Below are 19,091 nucleotides of genomic sequence, written 5' to 3' on the forward strand. Positions count from 1 at the left end.
TGCTGGAACTAGAGTCATGAGCTTGTTCATCTCTGTCTTCAGAGGTTCCACTACTATCATCCTTGAAAATTGTACCCGACAACAACTTCTTCTTTTGCTCTTTTTGACTCACCACTCCCTCAGGATTATTCCCAGAAGCTTTTCGAGCTTTATTTTGAACCATTTTCTTTACGGCTTTGGTTTTACAATTTGATACAGGAAAAGCTTCACTATTTTTCTCCAAATTCATACTTTTCCCAGAAGATTTCTTAAATTGAGGCCTTTTATCTTCTTCAATGGTGGACGTGACACTATTAGACTGACTAGGCAAGGAAGCTTCTTGTCCAATTCTGCACACATTTGGATCCTTCTCATCAGGATCAATCCCAAGCCCATTGCCCACCTTCGACAATAATTTCTTTGCAGAGCTCAATTTCCCACTACGAGTATTTCTTTTCATTACCTCGCACATTTTTCTGCCCTTTCCAGTCATTGGCTCCATATCTGTTCTATCTGCACCATTCTTGTTAACAAGAATATCATCTGATACATCTTTATGCTCCTCTCGCCCAGATGCAATATGTTGTTCCCCCTTAATCTCGTCCTTTTTGGTGGGAGTTTTCAAGTGGTTATCATCTTCATGCTCAAAATAAGACACTGAATTTATAGCAGTTTCATTAGCTCCAGAATGGGATTTGTAATTTCCTTTGGGCGCATTTGATGAAGTATGGGAAGGTTCAGCTTGAACATCTCTCTCATGTTCCAAAATTGGTCCACTTGATTTATTAGTGGACTTGCTTTTCTTTTTCTTTTTAGATGTTAGTTCCGTAGTTAGTCTGCTGTCAGAAGCGGGTGATGACTCTTCAAGAACTTGATCCTTTGTTGGCATTTCTGGCACACCTTTTGTGGTAGAAGCTTGTTTCTTCTTTGATTTCTTGCTCCTTTTCTCACTCGGATTTTCACCATAAGCTTCAGTTTTGCTGATGTTTTTCATGGAGCCAACGTTAATGTCATCTACTTCCTTATCAATATCTGAAGTCCCGTTCATTTCTTCTGGATGTACCTCTTTCCCTGCTGTTTGATTTAAAAGATTTTCCTCTTTCGTTGTCTTTCCAGAGGTAGGATCCAATTCCATTAAAACAGTACCATTCTTAGAAGCATCTACATGACTAAAGTCTTCTGTAAGTAAAGATCCTCCATCTGCATCCTTGGCATTTCTTTTCTTCCTTCTCTTCCTCTCTGATTTTCCACATTCAGTAGTTTCATTTTCCTTTGGAACCTCTGAAGTCTCGGTTAACCCTATGATGTTAGCATGCGCTTTATTATGGTTGGTTGTCATGCAATTTTCAGACAACAAATGCTTAGGATCATCTAATGGAGATGGTTTCTTCCTTCTTCAGCCGGCACAGTCTGACTATCATCACTTAAATGACAATGGCCAAGGTCAACCTTCTGATGCATGTGGAGGCCGTTACCCTCAGTTAGTTCCTTTGTCCCCTCCAAATCAGAAGGATGCATTCTCACATCAATGGAACAATGATCCTTAGAATTTCCTGTTCTTGTCACTTTAGACATAGTGACTTCTTTGGCTGTGTTTGTTATGATTTCCGAGTTGTCACCAGCATTATTACTGGCACTGTTACCTAAAAAAGCGAAAAAGTTAACATTAGAATCAGAAACATATATTTCAACTTTTAAGTTTCTTTTATCTATATAAAAATGTCCTTTTTTTAATTTCTAGATTCCTCTCAAATAAAGTAATTGCATCAGACTTTTTTCCAAAGCAGTCACCAAGTATAAGCACCTCTAGAGATTTGACCGTCTTTGAGTATTTCCTCCTGCACACCTTCACCATATATCCTGGAATCCTCTGCATCATCATTCCTGGAAGAAGTACTTGCGTCTGTTTGATTATTTGATGAGTTCTTCTTCCTCTTCCTCTTTGAAGTTATTACACTGGTTCTCGGTGGCTCACCATCACCACATTGCTCCGTTGATTGGCCAGCAATGCTATCTATAGTCTTTGGTAAATCCTCCAAAGAGTGCTGAGATGCATGCTCTGGCTTCAGGCTCTCTTTATTAGAATCATCAACCAAAGATCTCTTTTCCTTCAAAGCACTCTGAAAACCACCCCTCTCTTTTCCCTTCCGCTTTTTCTTTGCAGGAGATCCAGCATGTGAAGGTTCTTTAGATACCTTATCATGCTGAAATTCAATCCTACCCCCAGATTTATCATTGTTAGTTTCAACCTGTTCACTTGGTTCTTCAATTTTCTTTTGCTCTTCATCAGGCCTGTGTACATCAGCCTGCTGACATGCATCGTCTACCTTCTGCATCTCATCTTCTAAATCAAGAGTCAAGGATCTCTTTCTTTTCTTATATTTTTTACTTAAAGTAGATTCACGTGAAGGCTCTGCCATGGGCTTGACATACTCACCATCAATGTTTTCCTTACTGTTATCCTTGCATTCAGCATGCTCCTTTGGAGCTTCAGTTTCCTTAACTGCATCATTTGACATCTGTACTACAAAACTTGTATTCTTTGAATTCCCACCTAGTTCACCTCTGCTCGCATTCTCTGAAGGGTTTTCAGCGACTAAATTACCTTCCTGCTCAGCTGTTGATATACCAGGTCCCAGAACAGAAGCATTATTGTCCTTACAAGCATGTTCCCGTACTGTGTCTTCCTTTTCCTCAATACTCTTGCGTTTTTTCTTTGCACCTGGCAAAGGTTTTAAGGTTCCTTCATCATATAAATTGTTCTCATCTTTATTTCCTTTGCTGAATCCATCTCCCTCACATGCGGGAATCAAACCAGTTGGCAGAGTGTCACCAGCGCCAGAGAGTTTGACACCTGTCTCCAATTCATCAACAACCCCTTTTCCACTATGTTCTGACACACGTGGGCTAACAAGAGGAACTTCCTTTTCACCGTGTCCGTTCTCTAATTGTGGCAATTTGAAACAGTTGACGTCAGATGCCCTTTTAGAAGGATAACAGAGAGGAATATCAATAGCACCAGTTGAAGCATTATTTGCAATGCCATGACAAGCTAACTCGTTAGTAGAATCAGGAGAATCTGAAATCTGGGGTTTTTCATTCTCTGTTACTGCAGATGCATCAATACTAAGAAACCAGCTCCTGTTGAACCCACTAAAGGCACTTCTCACCATCATGGAATCTGATAGGTGATAAAAGTAGCCCTTGCGCTTTACCTAACATAGTAGAAAGTTTTGTTAATAATATGATTTAGTCAGAACCATGCTTACAACAGTGGAATAGGACCAAGAAGCATACCTTTATGGCATGGATCTGTATGTGTCCGATCTTTGGAAAGCACAATGGGTGTTCCAACATAATTCTCTCTGCATACCAACGGCAGGCACATATCATTTGAACAGGTCATAACTTATACAAACAGTAAAAGAAGAGCACATAAGTCATGCCATGCTAACATAATCCTATGTCCAGGCACAGAGAATAGATGGAAGTGTGTCTAACAACTTATGCAGAGCGCAGAGCTAGACAAAGTCAACTTCATGGGTTCACCATTTTGGGTGACCGTAACTCGTAAGTCTTTATAACGCAGCTCGTAATAGCTCTCAACTCTTAAAAAGTATTTACAACTCAACTCGATATAACTCATCCGTAATCTCATACAAAGGCTGGCAACCCCCCCCCCCCAAGCAGAGGGAGAGGGAGAGAGGTAAACACAAGAACCAACGCTCAATGCAGAATAAATTTAGTTTATTGAAATTAATTTCATATTAAAGAAATGCAGAATTAAATCATTGAGAACAGAGAACCACCCAAAGTTTAAGGGAAGAACAGATTGATGACAATGAGAAAGGAGAAAAGGGCGTTACTTTTGAGATCAGAAACAGTGTCGGCGTCGTAAGCGATAATAGCCAGGTGAGTGTCGAGGTTTGTATCGATGAAGACCGTGTAGCGATCGGCCTTGCCGTCGCCGTCAGAAGCTGAACTCTGAAGAGCCATTCAGAGGGCGGAGGTCCGGTTTGGGGTTTATGGATTGGCGGCAAGGGAAGGAAGGTTTTAGTTTTTACATTTATATGTGGGCCTGAAACACACGAGCGGAACGAGTAATAAATCTTTTTATTTTTATAATTTTCGCTCAACAATAATTTAATTCCTGAACTTTTATTTTTGAATGAAAAGCTGGTATTCATAAATCATAAACAAAACAAAGAGAAACAAATATATAATCTGATCATTTAAAAATATTTGACTTACGTAGCCCGGTAAAACAAGTAGACAACTCAGTGTCCATAACTTAGTCATTTGAAATATTTGTCTCTATAATTTAAAAAATAAGATTATATACTACTTCCGGTCTTTAATATAAGACCCTGTTTGACTTTTATTTTGGTCCTAAATACTACCTCCGGTCCTTAATATAAGACCATGTTTGACTTTTATTTTAATTCTAAATATAAGACCACAATCTACTTTGTCTCTCATATTTATATATTTTTTTCCAAAGCAATCCTTCTAACAATGATAGTTCCAGTCAATACACTTGATTAGCAAGGATATTTTAGAAAAAATAACACATATTTAGGACAAATAACTAATTCAACTTACTTCCTTAATCTCCTCAAATTAGTCAACTGGCTCTTATAATTAAGACCGGAGGTAGTATAAGATCCCAATTCACTTTCTCTCATATTTATACATTTTTTTCAAAATATCCCTTCTAACAATGATAGTTCTAGTCAATACACTTGATTAGCAAGGATATTTTAGGAAAGACAACACCTATTTAGAACAAAGAACTAACTCAACTTACTTTCTTAATCTTTTCAAATTAGTCAACTGATTCTTATAATTATAACCGGAGGTTAAAGCTTTAAATGATTAAAATTATAAAAATTGAATTGTATCGAATTAAAATTTAAAGATTGAGTTACAATTCAGCCAAAATTATAAGAACAAATTAATTTTCTCTTTAATTGTGGCTAAGTTTTGGTAAAAAAAATTTTTTTAAATGAATTGTAAATATTGATTAACAATTGCAATTTGAGGAATTTTAATTATATTTGAGGGATTTAATTTTTAAATAATAAATTATTTGAGAATTGAATTATTGATTCATCTTTATACAAAATTTATCAATTGATGCGAAGGGAATGGGTCAAGCCAGAAATCAATCATTCCAATTCTTTTAACTCAAAAAATTCCATTTTGACCATTCCTGGATCTTTGCATGGAAATCTGGACTTCCCCTCATCATCCCATCTCCACTTTAAGATTAAAAAATTGAACGGTTAACTATTATTATAATATTACATTAAAAATAAACAAGTATAAATTGTTAAATTAGATATTGATGAATGTGATTATATGGGGGCTCAACTCTGTCATTACACTCATTTTTTCCCTTCAATCTCTCCTCAAATCCACCATATAGATCACTCACAATCCACAAGCACAGTAAGATGAAAACAGAAACATATAACTACCATTTGAAAGATACAATGTCCTAATCATCATTCTTGAGGGAAAGGAGAAAAGGGAGAAGAACATGCTTTATCATAACAATGAACACACTCAAATCAATCATTCCTTCTTTCTTGAGTCTTTGAATTGGCCTCTCTTGCGGATACCGAGGCAGAAACCAAGGCGCCAAGTATCAATAATGAAGTCAGGCAATGAAGATGTTAATGCCCAGAGAAGGGAATGAGGCCAGTATGGCGTGCAACGAGGTTCATATCCTATCCACCTCAAGCCTGCTTTTGCATATCCATCTGTTGATGGCACAAAGAATGAAGACCTCCTGATTGATGCCATCTTCGTTGCCACGTATAATGGAACCTGAGTATTCCAGAATCTTTCTATCAGAAATTATGTATCAGAAGCATGGCAGATTATTCTGCACATGCATGGTCAGCTAATTAAAGAAGCAGCCCCTTTCATATGCAGCTTACATATTCAGGTCACCAACACCCAAACCGATATAAAGGCCAGTTGGGAATCATGATCATAATCTTAAGAACTTATAAACACGTTTTATGCAAATCGAAACAAAACTCTTCTCAAATGCTTACGTCATATTTCATGAATCACAATTAAAAAGCTACTTATAAATCATTTCAAACAAGTTATTCTAAACGGCTTAATAGAATCATAAGAGAAAATTTGAAAATGGAGAAAACGAGAGGAAAATAACTAGATGGGATCCCAGGACATTTACATAGATTCAATTTATAAAAGATAATCACATTAGATGATGCACAGTCTGCTCAGGAATATATAGACGGGTGATTAAATGTTTGTTTATGATTGAAATCATTTGCCATTGGAGAACATGTCTGAAGATAATTCCTGTTCGCAACATCGTCAATGATTGAGGCTAGAAAACATCTATGATGGATGTATTAACTCTTTATCAATATGTTGCTAATGAATACAAGGCAGAGAAGTATAGGAAATGGTTTAGTATTGTTAACACACCTATAGCACATTATGGAAATTCTAACAGGGATGGAAGATAACCTCTAACAAAGTCCACTTCTGATACAGGGTAATGTTTTTCTTAATTTTGGCTAAATGGGGTTATTTGAAGGGATAAAGAAAGTATATGAAGATCTTGAAAGCAATAAAAAATTTAAACAATGAAAGAAACCATTAAAGAGTAGCCAGTAAATTAGTACTCAAAATGCATGAATCAAATCAAGAGAAACAATCAAGTACTCGAAATTCATGATCAAGATGTGCGTCTGAAAGAAGATCATAAAGAAGAGAACAAACGATACCTGGCATTGCACATCAATCCCACTCTTCTTGTACTCAACATAGAGACATCTCGAAAACTGATCGATGTACCTGAAGAAACAATCAGAACACCTCATTTCAGCAAACGGCACACAACATATCAAAAAAGGAACAAAACATAATATTATTTTGCCATCAAGTAACCAAACATAATAAGCCGTTATTGCTTGGAGTGAAACAGTCAAGTAACTCACGCTTTTGTGCCTGCATATACAGAATAAAGGGGATCTGAAGGAATCACAGTGGCTGCTCCAGAGCCAATATTTACTATTGCTCCCTTCTTCCTCTTAAGCATGCCGGGAAGAACAGTTTGTGTGACCTTTGTAGTACCCTCAACATTTACCTTAATCAGATTCTTCAAGAGTTCATCATCCACTTCATGGAAAAATCTAGCGTAAGGATACGAAATTCCCACGTTATTAATCAACACTCCCACATCCAGTCCTTCAATCGCCTCACGAATCCTAATTATACCCTCCGAAAGATCGCCAGAGAAATCAACCACGACAGTTTTAATCTGTATTTTCCCGAACTTGGCAAGAATCGAATCGGACACCCCCTTCAGCTTATCAGGATTTCTCCCCACCAAGACAAGATTAAGCCCTTTGCGAGCCAACTGAAATGCAAAACTCTTCCCGATACCGTCGGTGGGTCCGGTAACGAGTGCCCAAGCTCCATATTTCTTTAGATTTTTGGGAGGCCTGAGAAAATTGACATAAACCCATCTGACAAAAGCCAGCGAAAACTTCAGAAGCGAAAGGGAGCCCAATGCGAAAAGCACAAAAAACAAGGAAGGGTGATCAGTTCTCAGCTTTTCGATAAAACAGGACTCCATATTCTAAGAGAGGCGAGTCTAATGGCGGGCACAGAGAGAAAAAAGCAGTGAATAAAAGTTCAAACAATGGGGAAGAAGCTTTGCATGAGAAGGAGTGAAAGGTAGTGATAATGGCGAAGTTTGGAGAAGACGAAGAAGAAGGGAATCGAATTTATGGTGAAAGGAATCGATGTAGGTGAAGTAGATGAGCGAAAAACAACCGAAATTAAGAGTGGTTTCAGTTGATTTGATGCAGACTTGAAGAATCGCATTTAATGGAGTAATGGGACACCACATGGCGCGCCAAGCCTGGGAATTTGGTTTTGGCTCTGACCAGCTTTCTCAATCAGAGCAGGTGTTTGGAAGCAGTTACGGATTTTGGGAACCTAACTACAACCATATTATTGTCTTTCTTTAAAATTTTAAAATCATTTTTTCAATTTTTTAAAAGAATTTCAGTATACTTTTTATTTTCGAAATTCATGTGAATAAATGGGATGATTATGGGCAGAAGTTTAGAGTTTGAATTCTTAATAGAATCATTCAAAAAAAAATTCTTAATAGAAAAAGTCATAAAAAAACCCGCTAAAATAAAAAAATTGCACAGAAAGACCTATTTACAAAAATTATCATCAAAACCATATTATTGTGATCAAAGCCCATAATAATATTATCATGGGTCCCGATTTATAATTTTTTTATTTTAACGGTCTTTTTTTACCATTTTTCCTTCTTAATAATATAATAAAAAAGTTGGCACAGATAAATGAATATTATGTAAAAAAAATCAAGAGAATTTATTTGTCATTTCCATAATATAGACATGTGTTTTTTAAATGCGAAAAAACTATATAATTAATGTTTCCAATTTAAGGAGGAACGTAATTATTGAAAACAATTGAAAATTTCATAGGACTCCATAATATAAGAAGTCTCTTTAAAAAAAATTGTTCCAAAATATAAGAGGCTAACAAGTTAATTTATTGTAAGGAGAAAAGAAAATTTTAAATGCTAAAAAAAAGGGAAAGAATTTAAAGCAAATCTAATGACTTGAATAATATTCTTTGTTTTGGGAGAAAAACCTTAAACAAATCACACACTGAATGAGAGGGCGATTGTAAAATTCTGATCCTTTCCTTTTCAAAAGGAACATTATTGATTTTCATATTTACCTTTTGTTATGAAGATAAAATTTAAGTAGTAATATTTTTACCTTGTATTTTTTAAATTAATTATTAATTTCTTATAATTTTCCTCCATTTTAAATTATGTTTATATAATTTATTTGTTTAAATTTTAATGATTAATTCAATTATTAAGAGTAAAAAAATTTATTAACAATTAAATTTGTCATATTAGTAATTCTTCTTGGTCCCCATCACCCATTTCCCCAAATGTCCACTTGATGGGTTTGTTAACAAAATTGCCACATTAATAAGCCGTACCGTTTTCTTTGGGCCAACTAGGAGCCCTACCAATTGCCTAAAAGGCTAATGCCAATAACAAATGTTTAGATGTGTAACTTCATTTTCTTATGGTGTTCAAAGCATAGTTTGCTGAATTTAGGCAAATTAATAATACAAGATGTCCGCTAAAAAAAAAAAAAACTAATAAATTGCAGGGAGCCATCTCTTGAAAAGAAATTGTAAGGATCTACTAGCTCATATCTTTAATATAAGAGTTAGTTGACTGATTTGAGTATATTAAAAAAGTTTGTTAAATTAATTATTTGTAATAAATATATATTATCTTTCCTAAAATAATAATTATTAATCATGTGTATTAGTTAAAATTACTAACTGATGGAACATTCAACATTTGAAACTGCTACAAGGATTACTTTTAAAAAAATAGATAAATATGAGAAATAAAGTAGATTGGGGTATTATATTTAGAATCAAATTGAATATCAGACTAGCTCTTATATTAAGAACTAAAGGCAATATTTCAAAATCCATTGAAATTATAGGGACTGATAATGTAATTTTATTTAATTAGGCTTTAATAATAGTACGTTCATAAAATTTATTCATATTTTCAAATCATAAAAACAATCCGAATAGTTTAATTATACTTATATGATCTTATTTATGAGTCATGTTTACTGCGTTTCACGTGAACAAATTTTTTTTTTTCAATTTTAATAACTTTATCTTAAATTTTAACAAGTTTTAAGTTTTATCCCTATTTAATGTATAGGTTTTTTAAGAAAATAACAATTTGCTCAATAATAAATAAAAATTATAATAGTATATTTATGTTCCAAATTTAATAATGCCACTACTGTCAAAAAAACATACCACATTAATTAGTCCTACCTAATAACACCAGTGTTTAAAAATCTGAAACCACATTTTTGTAACTGCAAGAACCCGGAAGCGTGCTTGTGTTCTCGCTTGAGGACATGAAAACGGACGCCCAAACAAACATTTAACACGCAATGCAAATTAATCCTTGTTCAGTCTGTAATATAAAACCTAATTATTGAGTTAATTTTGATCCTAAATATAAGACTTATTTCTTATACTTATCAATATTTCCTAAATTATCTCTATGGATACTCTCTCAACCATAATTAAGTAGAAGAGGAAGGGATGATACTAAGAAAGATGATTATGATATTTTAGAAAAAAAACATGTCGTATTTCTTATAATTAACTAGCTTACTTAACTTTCTTCATCTAATCAAATTAGTTAAATAGACTTTATATTAAGGAACGGAGGAGTACTGCTAAAGGCAAACACTAATTGAAAGAATAAGATAGTACGTGTCCTTAGTGTCCTTAATACGTAGAAGTTAATTTGAGAGTTAATATTAGTTCTATATGTAAGATTTATTTCATATGTTTATCACTTTTTTTTCGAATTAACTCTATTAATATTCTCTCAATAATAATCAAGTAGGAGAAGGAGAGGGGAAACTAAATATGACGACTAAAATGTTTAGAAAAAAATATCATATTAATTAATTTAATTAACATTTTTAATCTACTCAAATTAGTTAATTGGGTCTTAGAATATTAGCTAAGCTTTCTCATAAACCAAAAAATATTGGTTAAATTACTAAATATGTCTTAAATTGATAAAATTCAGGGAAAATTACACATAGGTCCCACACAAGACAATTAATTCATAAAAAGTCTCTAAAAATTTCAAAATGATTCCTAAGTCCCCAGGGACCTGTGTGTAATAAATTGAAATTATGAAATTACCTATTTACCCCTATTAATTTTATTGCAGTAATTTATTTACAACCTCAATAGTGGCTATTGACAACCCGAGGAAAAGTGGTTAACAACCTCGACAGTGCTCTGACAACTCACTCTGTGGAATACCAGGGGCATTACGGAGGTTGTTAACCACTTCTCCTAGTGTTGTCAATAGCCGCTGTTGAGATTGTAAATGAATAGGGGTAAATAGGTAATTTTATAATTACAATTTATTATATACAGGTCCCTGGGGACTTGGGAGTTATTTTGGGATTTCGAGAGACTTCTTATGAATTAATTGTCTTTTGTGGGATCTGAGCGTAATTTTCTCTAAATTTATATTGGATTTGCAAGTAGCCAGGTACTCCAATCCTTTGATCTTATTTATAGAAAGAGAGAGTATTTTTTTCCTTAATATAAATCATCCCATTAAAGTTATTGTACAAATATATAATTTCATCCATAATTATTATCTTGTTATTTTCTTAAAAAGTATAGATATATTAAATAAAAGTAAAATTAGAAAGTTATGCTATTAGCTCAATCAATGAATGCTATTTATAAATTATAAGGTACTTTCATCGTATCTTGCTAGAATTAAGTTAAATCTTAAATCCTATTAACATTGGCTTAAAATTTTTTAAAAAAAATTCAAATTTACTCCTCTTTAATATATTTACTTTCTTTTAAAATAACATTTTTCAAAATAATAAATTAAAAGTAAAATGTTACTTTTTTAAATAAATCTAATAAGGCAACTTATATTAACGAAAAAAAAATACCTTGTCTGTGTTTTATAAATAGGATTCGAATTTTGATGAGCAATTTATTAAGGAATTACAATTTTATCACTGTACATAAATTTAGCTTGACAATTTGTTTGAAAAACAAGGCAATTTGGCGAGAATATCACCAATTCTAAGTATATCAGCAAGATAATGGGAGACAAGATTCCTTCTTGCTAATTTTGCAAGAGATTGATGAGGATTTTTTTTTTTTATTTTTTGCTAAACACATGTAATTAACAAAAAGAATAAGAAAGAAGATATTTGCATAATGATTCAGATTCATAGTCATCTGGGCCGGCGGAGGAAAAGTCGATCCAGCCCAAGAAAGCTTAGCTCGTATAAGCTCGGCCCATATGGATTAGGCCTTGAAAACCCACGGGCATGGCCTACATTTTTCAAATATGAAAGATAAGTTTTAAATATTAATTTACATAATTATAAATATAAATTTTTAATTGAAAATTAGACCTTAAGTCTCATAAATTTCTTCCAATTATTCTTAATTGAAAATTTCATTTTTTTTTTGGGGTTAATATATTCTATAATTATTCAAATCTGCTTTTATTTTAGTTTTGGTCATTTGAGTTTCAAACTATAAGTTTTAGTCATTCTAAAGGTAAAATAGTCTAAGTTTTTATTAAATTATAGGAACTAATATCTTATATGAAAATAAGCTTAAGAAACTAAAATCTATAATTTGAAACTTAAAGGACTAAATTAAAATAAAAATAAATTTAATGGATCAAAAATTATATTAAATTTTTTCTTTTTACCAAAAAATATTCGGCACGATTCAAATCTATAGCTATAACGCATTTTTTTGGCAAAATTCTTTTTGACTATTATCATTTAACTATTATTTTATATTAATATTTAATATGGTTGATTAAAGGTTGGCAACAAGAAAAAAGGTTGGTTAAAGGGCACATGGATGTTTGTTGTTACATTGAATAACATCGTACCCCTGTCTGATACAACTCCGTGTTGACTTTAGCTCATGTGTATCTACGCATGCTGCTTTGTTCTTCTTTTTTTTTTCTTTTTTTTTTCCAATTATCATTTATCTAACGAAAATAATTCATGCGCTCCCTATATCTTACCCGTTGTCACTTATTTCAAAACTACCATATTTTTAAAATATTACGGGATAACTTTTATTTTTCTTTTTTTCATAAAAGGGAAAATAACAAATAAAAAAGTTGAAAAATATGATATCTCAAATCAGACGCCTAATTCTTCCAAATCTCAAAAAAAGAAGTAGTGTCTGATATGATATTTTGTAAGTATAGTTAAATAACTAAAATGTCATTCTATAAAAAAATTTATTAACAAATTATGAGTAGTAATAATAAGTGTTGAACAATAAATGATAATAAATATTCTGATAATGACAAGTTATTTATTAATAAGTTGTGAACTCGTAATGATAAATATTGAACAACTAATAATAAGAAATATATTAATAGTGACATGTTTGATAACCTTTTTTTCCAGATATGATTACAAGGAAATTTTGATTATCTAACTTCATTTGTAAAATATCATATTAGACACCACTTACTTTTATGTTTTTTTTTTTTAACTCCTAGTGCCTGAATGAAGAAATGATAATTTTAGGTTTTTTTTCCTAAGAATTTTCTCTTGATAAAATAACTAATGTTTTTCTATATAATACCTTCCTTATGCACATTTCTTAAAAATCAGATGATCCAAAAAAAAAAAATCAACTAATCTTTGTAAATTTTCTTGACTTATATAGTTATGAGTTAGTTAAATGTAACATATTAAGTGAAATAGGCAACTTTGCGACGTATAACAAATAAACCACACTCTCTATTTTCTTTCTTTGTTTTTTCTTTCTTTTTGGCTCTTTGGCCATCTTCAAGGTATAGCTTATCTATCTAATATTAATAAAACCATGCAGCCACAACGTACGTCGGTCATGGGCATATTATTATTTGGGAACACAAAAAAGAATAACAAAAAATATGTGATGACTATATGATTATAGTAAACACACACACACACACAACGTAGGACCACAGATAATAAATTCACAGTGCATATATACAAGGTAATAATTAACAATTTTAATGTTTTAAAAACCAGTTAATGTGAAATTATATTATATTAATACCCTAAATGGCTAAATCACAACATTAGTCACTCTCTCTCTAAAGCACTGTGACCCTGAGTAAACGAATCAGTCAAGTTAAACTCAAAATCTCGTTTACTTTGTGTTTTTTAACCAATCACCTACATGAAACTGATCAATTATCATGTGAAACTATATAGATCTGATAGAAAAAAGAAAACTATAAAGACTTAAATACACAAAACAAAATTATAAGATAGATTTATATATATATATAGAAACAGAAAAAGAAAAGGACTACACATGATTAGTCCCTTTCAGAGACACTCGATAAAATTAGAATGAGTAAGAGGATGTTTGGAAGCACCTAAAAGTATTTCTCAGAAGCACTTTTCCGCAAAACGAGACAAATTCTTCCACATATTTACCTCGTATACTGTAAAAGCACTTTTAAAACCATGATTTGGTTTCCATCCAAACACCCCCTAAATCAGATGAAACTATAAGATAAAAATGACAAAAACTATGCAGACTTGATTAGAGGTCAAGCATATGCGGATTAATTTTTCCAATTATATTTCATTTTAGAGATACGTGGGGATAAATCAAAGTGTGTATGGGTGTGTAAGGATGGTAAACATGGCATGGGGGAGGCTACAGGCGACGAAGGTGTGGGCTTCTGCGAAGAGCAACATTGAGACGCCAAGAGTCAAGAAGAGAGTGAGGCAGGAAGGAAGCAAAGTACCATTGAAGGGAGTGACTCCAATATGGGCTGCATTCTGCTTCATGCCCTATCCTCCTTATTCCGGCCTCCGCGTACTCCTCCGCCGACGCTATCCACAACGACGTCTTCTCTATCGCCGCCACTCTCGCCACCATCTTCGTCGCCACGTACAGCGGTACCTGCCCATAATTATTTTCTCCTCCAACTTAGACATGTTTATGGGTGAGTTAAAAAACATTTAAGATTTCTTTTTTTCAATTAAAATAATAGATACCAATGACGTAAAGTTATAAATATGATCAGACTTTTTTTATTGGACGAGAATGAAGGTAGAAATACTAAATGTTGCACAGTGAATCGGGAATTTTTCTTTTCTTTTCTAAAATTTTTATATTTTATAATGCACATACGAGTAACTCATGGATCATACCAATCAAACTACAAGATTATTGGAACACATACCTGACACTGCACATGGATGCCATGACGTGCATATTCCGCATAGAGAGACCTTGAAAATTGCCTCACGTAGCTGCAAATGTATAATTCAATGCTCACCTTACGTTTAGGTTTACGTACCTATAGTAATCATATATATATATATATATATATATATATATATAGCTTTTGCAGCCACAAAAAAAGTGCAAAATTTAAACATATGACTAGGTATTGATGGAATATAATCAATTTACGAGGGTGATATAAGTCATATCACTTTCCACCAACAAAGCAATAAAAAGCCTTGTTCCTAGGACAACAACTAGTAACCGTTTTATCCGACGACCGATCGAACTCTCTGGAAACAGGTTCAGGTGCTGCTCTGTTTCTTCCTACCTTAGACTGGAATGATACAAATTTTATAATGTAACTTTTTATAAAATTATTTAAATTTCAAAAAAATAATTTCTTAAGACTGTGAACTGTTAAAAAAGATAATTTATGATGAAAATAAAATAATAGAAATGGAAAAAAAATATAAACAATAGTCTAAATAGAGAAATCAGCTGGGCCGGATTCTCATTTACAAATGAAATGGGGAAAAAAAGAAGTAATGAACTAAAAAGGGAAGAAAAATGTAATGAGAATGATCTCTTTATAACTAATTATATCGTTTTTTCCGGGAAAAAATAATTATATCAATTATATTCGTCTGAGTCTTTCCTTTCTTTTTTTTGGGTTCTTTCTCAATGCATGACTATAATCAAAGGCGACATATCCTCAACTACCAGATCAATTATCACAAGCGTTGTGTGGTCCTTGATGGCATTCCATCCAAAGCTTAAAAAAGTTACTTCATATCACTCGTCATAATATAAGAGCTAGTTGATTAATTTGAGTAGGTTATAAAAATTAGTTAAATTAGTTATTTATAATACATATATGTTATCTTTTTTAAAATATCTTTGCTAATCAAGTGTATTGGCTAGAATTATTATTATAAGGATTAATTTGAAAAAAATAAATAAACATAAAAGACAAAGTGGATTTGAGTCTTATTTTTAAGATTAAAATAAAAGTCAAACAAATTTTTATGTTAAAGATTAGATATAGTATTAATTACGCATGAATAATTGAAAAACCATCACAGTCTATTCCTTTTTTTTTTTTTTTATGGATGGTTTAAACTCTAAACACAAATTAATTTATGATTGTTACAAGGTATATATTTCAAAAAATAAATGAATGGCTCAGGCTTATACCCATATCTCGTATAGGCGCTGTAGCTATATTCATAAATGTGATTGCGATCGATGACAGAGACTACAATTAAAAAAAAAAAATCATTCTACTTTTGCAGCTGCTAATGATTTTTCAAAAGCACAAGCTGGGCCTACATAGAGGCTATAGGTAGTCTATTGTCTATTGTCTATACTCTATACCCTCCCCCAGTCATAAGTACAATAATAATAATAATATTGAAGAGATTTTGATTACTCATCATCATGATCGGAAGATCTCAGTAATTATATTCAGTTTTCGAGATGTGAACTTTTTACCACTTCAGCCTAAACCGATTAAAAAATTATTTTATCTTGATTATTTACAAGTAATTTATCTAACTTTTCTATTTTGAGATATTTGAGTATACTCTAACTAAAGTTACTTATACTCTCCTTCCTTTTTATATATAAGATATGGTTTTTTGATTATATTTAGTCCTCTTTATAAGACATGCCTAAAGAATATATGAAATTCTAATCAATTTCTTATGTTATTTGCATGAATTATTCTTACACACATCTCATTTTCTTATTCAATACTTCTCTCATTCACGTTCTCTCGTTTCATAATTTCACCAAAAGAAATAAATGAGTATTTCTTAGAAATAAAATATATTTTTATATATTTATTACCTTCTATCAATTTTAACCCACCCTCCAATCTATGTAATCTGGTTACTAATTTACAATGTTTCAAAAATTCAGGAATATTTAGAAAAAAAAAAATTAGCCAATAAAATTTAAATTGCGTAAATACTAAATAAAATAATGCTCTATTTGTTTGCTCAGGGATCATTTGCAGTCCAAAGGGCGAGCTTGTTTAGGACCATAACTGGCAAAGAAATGAAGAAGACGAAGAAGAAAGAGTAGAAGAAGAAGAAGGAGAAGCATCTTACGCCTTTGTAGCTGCATAAATGGCGTAAAGAGGATGTGAAGGCACAACGATCCCAGCTCCCGATCCAATGTTGACGATCGCACCTCTTCTTCTCTTTATCATTCCGTCCACAACCGCCTTCGTCACCGCCGTTGTTCCCTCCACGTTCACCTTCACGATCTTCATCCACACTTCCTCCTCCACCTCGTGAAAATACATCGCTTCGGGATACGTGATCCCGACGTTGTTCACCAAAATCCCTAGATCCACCACATCCTTGATCGCCGCCTTCAGTCGCCTGATTCCTCCGTCGGTATCGCCGGCGAAGTCGATCTCGACGGTTCGGATGTCACAGCTTGGGAAATCAGCTCGGATTTCATCCGAGACTGTTTGAAGCTTGTCGGAGCTTCGACTGACGAGAATGAGGTTCAGGCCGCGGCGGGCGAGTCCGTAGGCGAATGCTTTGCCGATGCCGTCGGTGGCCCCGGTGACGAGAGCCCAGGCGCCGTAGCTTCCGATGAGGTCCTTTTCAGATCGGAGGAATGTTTGGAAAATCCATCTGAGAAGGGACAAAGATTGCTTCAGAACGATGCGGAAGCCGAGGCACGTGGTGATGGCGAGAAGGAGCCACTGCAAGGAATCGCTGCATGTAAGGACACGTAACCCCATTTTCTTCCTTATGAGTTTATCGATTTTATTTCTGTGGATGGATCGAAGGTTGGAGGAGTGTATAAATATATATATATATATATATGCATGCTTGTGTGTATATATATAATCATCGCCGTTACTCAGACTGTGCAACATACGTATCCTACTCAATTAGTACAAGCTGGTAGCGGGTACTTCTCTTCATAATATAAGAAATTAATTAAGTTTTTTCACAGATAAAAGAATATTATTAGTTAAGTTACTCCCTCCGTTCCTTATTATAAGAGACATTTGATGCTTATGGCATGTTCCTATATATAAGAGACACTTAAAAGTTGTCTCTACTTTTTTGTGTTGATTTCCTATTTTATCCATATTTATTGTCTCCAACTCACACTCTCTCTCTTTCCCACTTCTCTTTCTTTTAATAATTTACCATTGTTCTCTCTCCTTATTAATGAGGGTATTTTTGGAAAAAAAATTATACATTTTACACATTGATTGTTCTTAATAATTTTAACTGTTTTTTTGATCAACGTAATTCGGTTATTTGTCTCTTATAATAAGGAACGGAGGGAGTATTAAATATTTTAAATCGATGAAATTTACAATTTTATCCTATGGAACATTTAAAATTGGCAACAAATGATAAAAATAAAAAACTGTCATTAATTATGTGGTCAATTTCTTATATTTTGGATTAAAATTTTTTTCTGAAAAACTTTTTATATTTTTAATCAAATGGAGTATATATATTGATTTTGCATATGAACAACAAATTAAATAACCAAATCACGGATATCAAAATATTAGTTAAAAATAATAAACATGTCAGAGATGCAACTTTTTCCAAATACATATTTTTATTTATGAAGATGATAACCAAAAGAGAATGAGTGGGGAAGGAGACAAGTAAGCGCAATAAAAAAAAAAGAGAAAAAATATAATTAACTGACTATAAAAATGAAAAAAGTATATTAAATTTTTAGACAAGTACAAACGAACTCATTATGAAAAAATGTTGCTTATATATAAGATCCAAGAGAGTATATATATATATATGTACCAAAAAAAAACAGAGAGTATATATATATGCTACTTTTCCGGTTCTTAATATAAAATATAATTTGATTAGATTAAGAAAGTTAATTAAGTTAGTTAATTATAAAAAATATCACATGTTTTTTTCAAAACAGCATAATCATCTTCCTTAATATCATCTCTTCCTCTTCTACTTGATTATAGGTGAAGAAGTACCCATAAAAGCAATTTAAAAAAAATAATAAATATGAGAAATAAGTCTTATATTTAGAATCAAATTCAACCTAATAATTAGATCTTATATTAAAGATAAAAAAAGTATTATGCAACAGCGAACAGCTGAGAACAAGCATGGAGGAGCATTTATTGGAGGTTGCTTTAGGAGCCACCAAATTCAGCA

General features: G+C 32.7%; 3 protein-coding genes across 3 annotated transcripts; all 3 read right to left on the reverse strand.

The window, feature by feature from the left end:
- Positions 1-1,350: 1,350 nt before the first annotated feature.
- LOC114753306 (uncharacterized) lies at positions 1,351-4,014 on the reverse strand. Its single transcript, XM_028941983.1, has 4 exons — positions 3,846-4,014; positions 3,277-3,344; positions 1,784-3,194; positions 1,351-1,622 (listed from the first exon to the last, which is right to left on the reverse strand). Exons 1-4 carry the CDS (start codon positions 3,973-3,975, stop codon positions 1,351-1,353), a joined length of 1,881 nt encoding a protein of 626 aa, XP_028797816.1. The 5' UTR covers positions 3,976-4,014.
- Positions 4,015-5,311: 1,297 nt separating this feature from the next.
- Positions 5,312-7,890, reverse strand: LOC114753304 (very-long-chain 3-oxoacyl-CoA reductase 1). The gene is made up of 3 exons (XM_028941981.1): positions 6,966-7,890; positions 6,753-6,822; positions 5,312-5,811 (listed from the first exon to the last, which is right to left on the reverse strand). The coding sequence occupies exons 1-3, from the start codon at positions 7,604-7,606 to the stop codon at positions 5,557-5,559; spliced, it is 966 nt and encodes a 321-aa protein (XP_028797814.1). The 5' UTR covers positions 7,607-7,890; the 3' UTR covers positions 5,312-5,556.
- A 6,440-nt stretch (positions 7,891-14,330) lies between these two features.
- Positions 14,331-17,668, reverse strand: LOC114753307 (very-long-chain 3-oxoacyl-CoA reductase-like protein At1g24470). Its single transcript, XM_028941984.1, has 3 exons — positions 17,022-17,668; positions 14,864-14,933; positions 14,331-14,580 (listed from the first exon to the last, which is right to left on the reverse strand). The coding sequence occupies exons 1-3, from the start codon at positions 17,666-17,668 to the stop codon at positions 14,332-14,334; spliced, it is 966 nt and encodes a 321-aa protein (XP_028797817.1). The 3' UTR covers position 14,331.
- Between the last annotated feature and the right edge of the window lie 1,423 nt (positions 17,669-19,091).

This window comes from Neltuma alba, unplaced genomic scaffold, assembly GCF_004799145.2.
Source record: "Neltuma alba isolate B1F8T4 unplaced genomic scaffold, ASM479914v2 tig00007844_pilon, whole genome shotgun sequence".
NCBI classification, from domain to species: domain Eukaryota; kingdom Viridiplantae; phylum Streptophyta; class Magnoliopsida; order Fabales; family Fabaceae; genus Neltuma; species Neltuma alba.

Bases quoted from the DNA above. Each gene is read 5' to 3' on its own strand.
- LOC114753306 (XM_028941983.1), bottom strand. From the start codon at position 3,975: ATGGCTCTTCAGAGTTCAGCTTCTGACGGCGACGGCAAGGCCGATCGC. The intron at 3,195-3,276 runs GTATGCTTCTTG...CTACTATGTTAG, and splicing joins TACAGATCCATGCCATAAAG to GTAAAGCGCAAGGGCTACTT. The intron at 1,623-1,783 runs GTGCTTATACTT...TCGCTTTTTTAG, and splicing joins AGACGGTCAAATCTCTAGAG to GTAACAGTGCCAGTAATAAT.
- LOC114753304 (XM_028941981.1), bottom strand. From the start codon at position 7,606: ATGGAGTCCTGTTTTATCGAAAAGCTGAGAACTGATCACCCTTCCTTG. The intron at 6,823-6,965 runs GTGAGTTACTTG...TTGTTTCTTCAG, and splicing joins GTATATGCAGGCACAAAAGC to GTACATCGATCAGTTTTCGA. The intron at 5,812-6,752 runs GTATCGTTTGTT...TGGAATACTCAG, and splicing joins GGATTGATGTGCAATGCCAG to GTTCCATTATACGTGGCAAC.
- LOC114753307 (XM_028941984.1), bottom strand. From the start codon at position 17,668: ATGGGGTTACGTGTCCTTACATGCAGCGATTCCTTGCAGTGGCTCCTT. The intron at 14,934-17,021 runs GTAAGATGCTTC...ATACATTTGCAG, and splicing joins ATTTATGCAGCTACAAAGGC to CTACGTGAGGCAATTTTCAA. The intron at 14,581-14,863 runs GTATGTGTTCCA...AATTATGGGCAG, and splicing joins GCATCCATGTGCAGTGTCAG to GTACCGCTGTACGTGGCGAC.